Source organism: Vicia villosa, linkage group LG6 (genome assembly GCF_029867415.1).
Source record: "Vicia villosa cultivar HV-30 ecotype Madison, WI linkage group LG6, Vvil1.0, whole genome shotgun sequence".
Classification (NCBI taxonomy): Eukaryota; Viridiplantae; Streptophyta; class Magnoliopsida; order Fabales; family Fabaceae; genus Vicia; species Vicia villosa.
This window is the reverse complement of record NC_081185.1, coordinates 634,232-635,573: the sequence shown is the minus strand read 5'-3', so window position 1 is coordinate 635,573 and position 1,342 is coordinate 634,232. Positions and strand designations below refer to the sequence as shown.

The following is a 1,342-nucleotide window of genomic DNA, read 5'->3' as shown; positions in this document are numbered from 1 at the left end:
TATATATATAAAAGCGTGGACGAAGTAAAAACATATGGTGTCCAATTTTCATTTGTGGAGAAAGACAAACAATAATAATAATAATAATTGAAGAAAAGAAAAACGCAACGTTGACAAATTGCAATGAATTATTAATCCACTAGATAATAAAAAATAATATATTTTAAATATACAAAATAAACCCTTCTAACCTTATAGTTCTCTATTTAAAGCAGCGTGTAATAGGTGATGGAATTATCCAAGGTAGGTAAAATTATTTTAGCACAAAAATTCATCTTGCCAATAACTAACTATACATGTTAGTTTCTTCTTCCTTAAATTGAATTTATGATTTTCTGAACTTTTTCCATATTGTCAACTTTCTCATGCTTGTGATCATAATAACTAAAGTGTTGTCTACTTTTCTGAATTTGTATATATAGTTATGAGCAACACAATGATGCCAAGGAGCAAACTCATGTTTAATTTGGTTTATGATAGGGGTTGACACATCACACACTCTCCTCTTAATTTCCATCTTTTTCTATTCAATTCCACACATCTTTTTAATTTTCAAATAAAAAAAAGAAGACAAGAATGGATAATATTGGCAAGAGCATGAAGCATGAGAGCAAGAAAGTAGGTCTCATCACGAAAACATGGGAGAGATGCAAGTCCATAGGACGAGGAGGGGTCAAGACTAAATATCCATCCTCAGTGACTCCAACGACAAGAAGGAGCAAATCATGGCCTAATCTACGAGGCGATGAAATCAAGATAGGAAAGAAAGTTGCACCCGAAGGATGCTTTTCCGTGTATGTCGGACCTCAAATGCAAAGGTTTGTGATAAAAACCGAGTATGCCAACCATCCTTTGTTCAAGATGTTGCTTGAAGAAGCTGAATCAGAATATGGTTATAGTTGTCAAGGACCTTTGGCTCTTCCTTGTAATGTTGATATTTTTATCAAAGTGTTGATGGAAATGGACAATGAAACTCCTCCTCAAGGTTGTACTTTTGTTGGAAACCGCTCTCGTTCTTCTTATCAACTACTTAGTCCTTCTCGAATGATCTTTTTAAACAATTTTTAATTATCATTTATAGTATTATCTATTTCAGTCTATAGAAAAAAATGTTTGATAATCTGAAATTCGATCATGAACTTCAGATTATCTTAAATATCATACATAGGTATATAATTATGTGTTGTTGAATTATTTTCCCATATATGTCTAGTGTAGTTAGTCTTGTGTTAATATCTTTCCATTGCAAGTAGTGATTATGGAATATAATGATCAAATGTTGAAATTAATAAAACGTGTGATCCATGGTTTGCCCTATTCAAATTGTGTTTTCTCTTTTTCC

The 1,342-nt window shown here is 32.0% G+C and overlaps 1 protein-coding gene across 1 annotated transcript; it reads left to right on the top strand.

Annotated features, from left to right (window-relative positions):
- The first annotated feature begins 217 nt into the window (after positions 1–217).
- On the top strand, positions 218–1,081 carry LOC131611093 (auxin-responsive protein SAUR32-like). The gene has a single exon (XM_058883214.1). It carries the CDS (start codon positions 577–579, stop codon positions 1,066–1,068), a length of 492 nt encoding a protein of 163 aa, XP_058739197.1. The 5' UTR covers positions 218–576; the 3' UTR covers positions 1,069–1,081.
- Positions 1,082–1,342: the final 261 nt, after the last annotated feature.

Excerpts from the sequence above, each read along its gene's own strand:
- LOC131611093 (XM_058883214.1), top strand. The coding sequence starts at position 577 with ATGGATAATATTGGCAAGAGCATGAAGCATGAGAGCAAGAAAGTAGGT.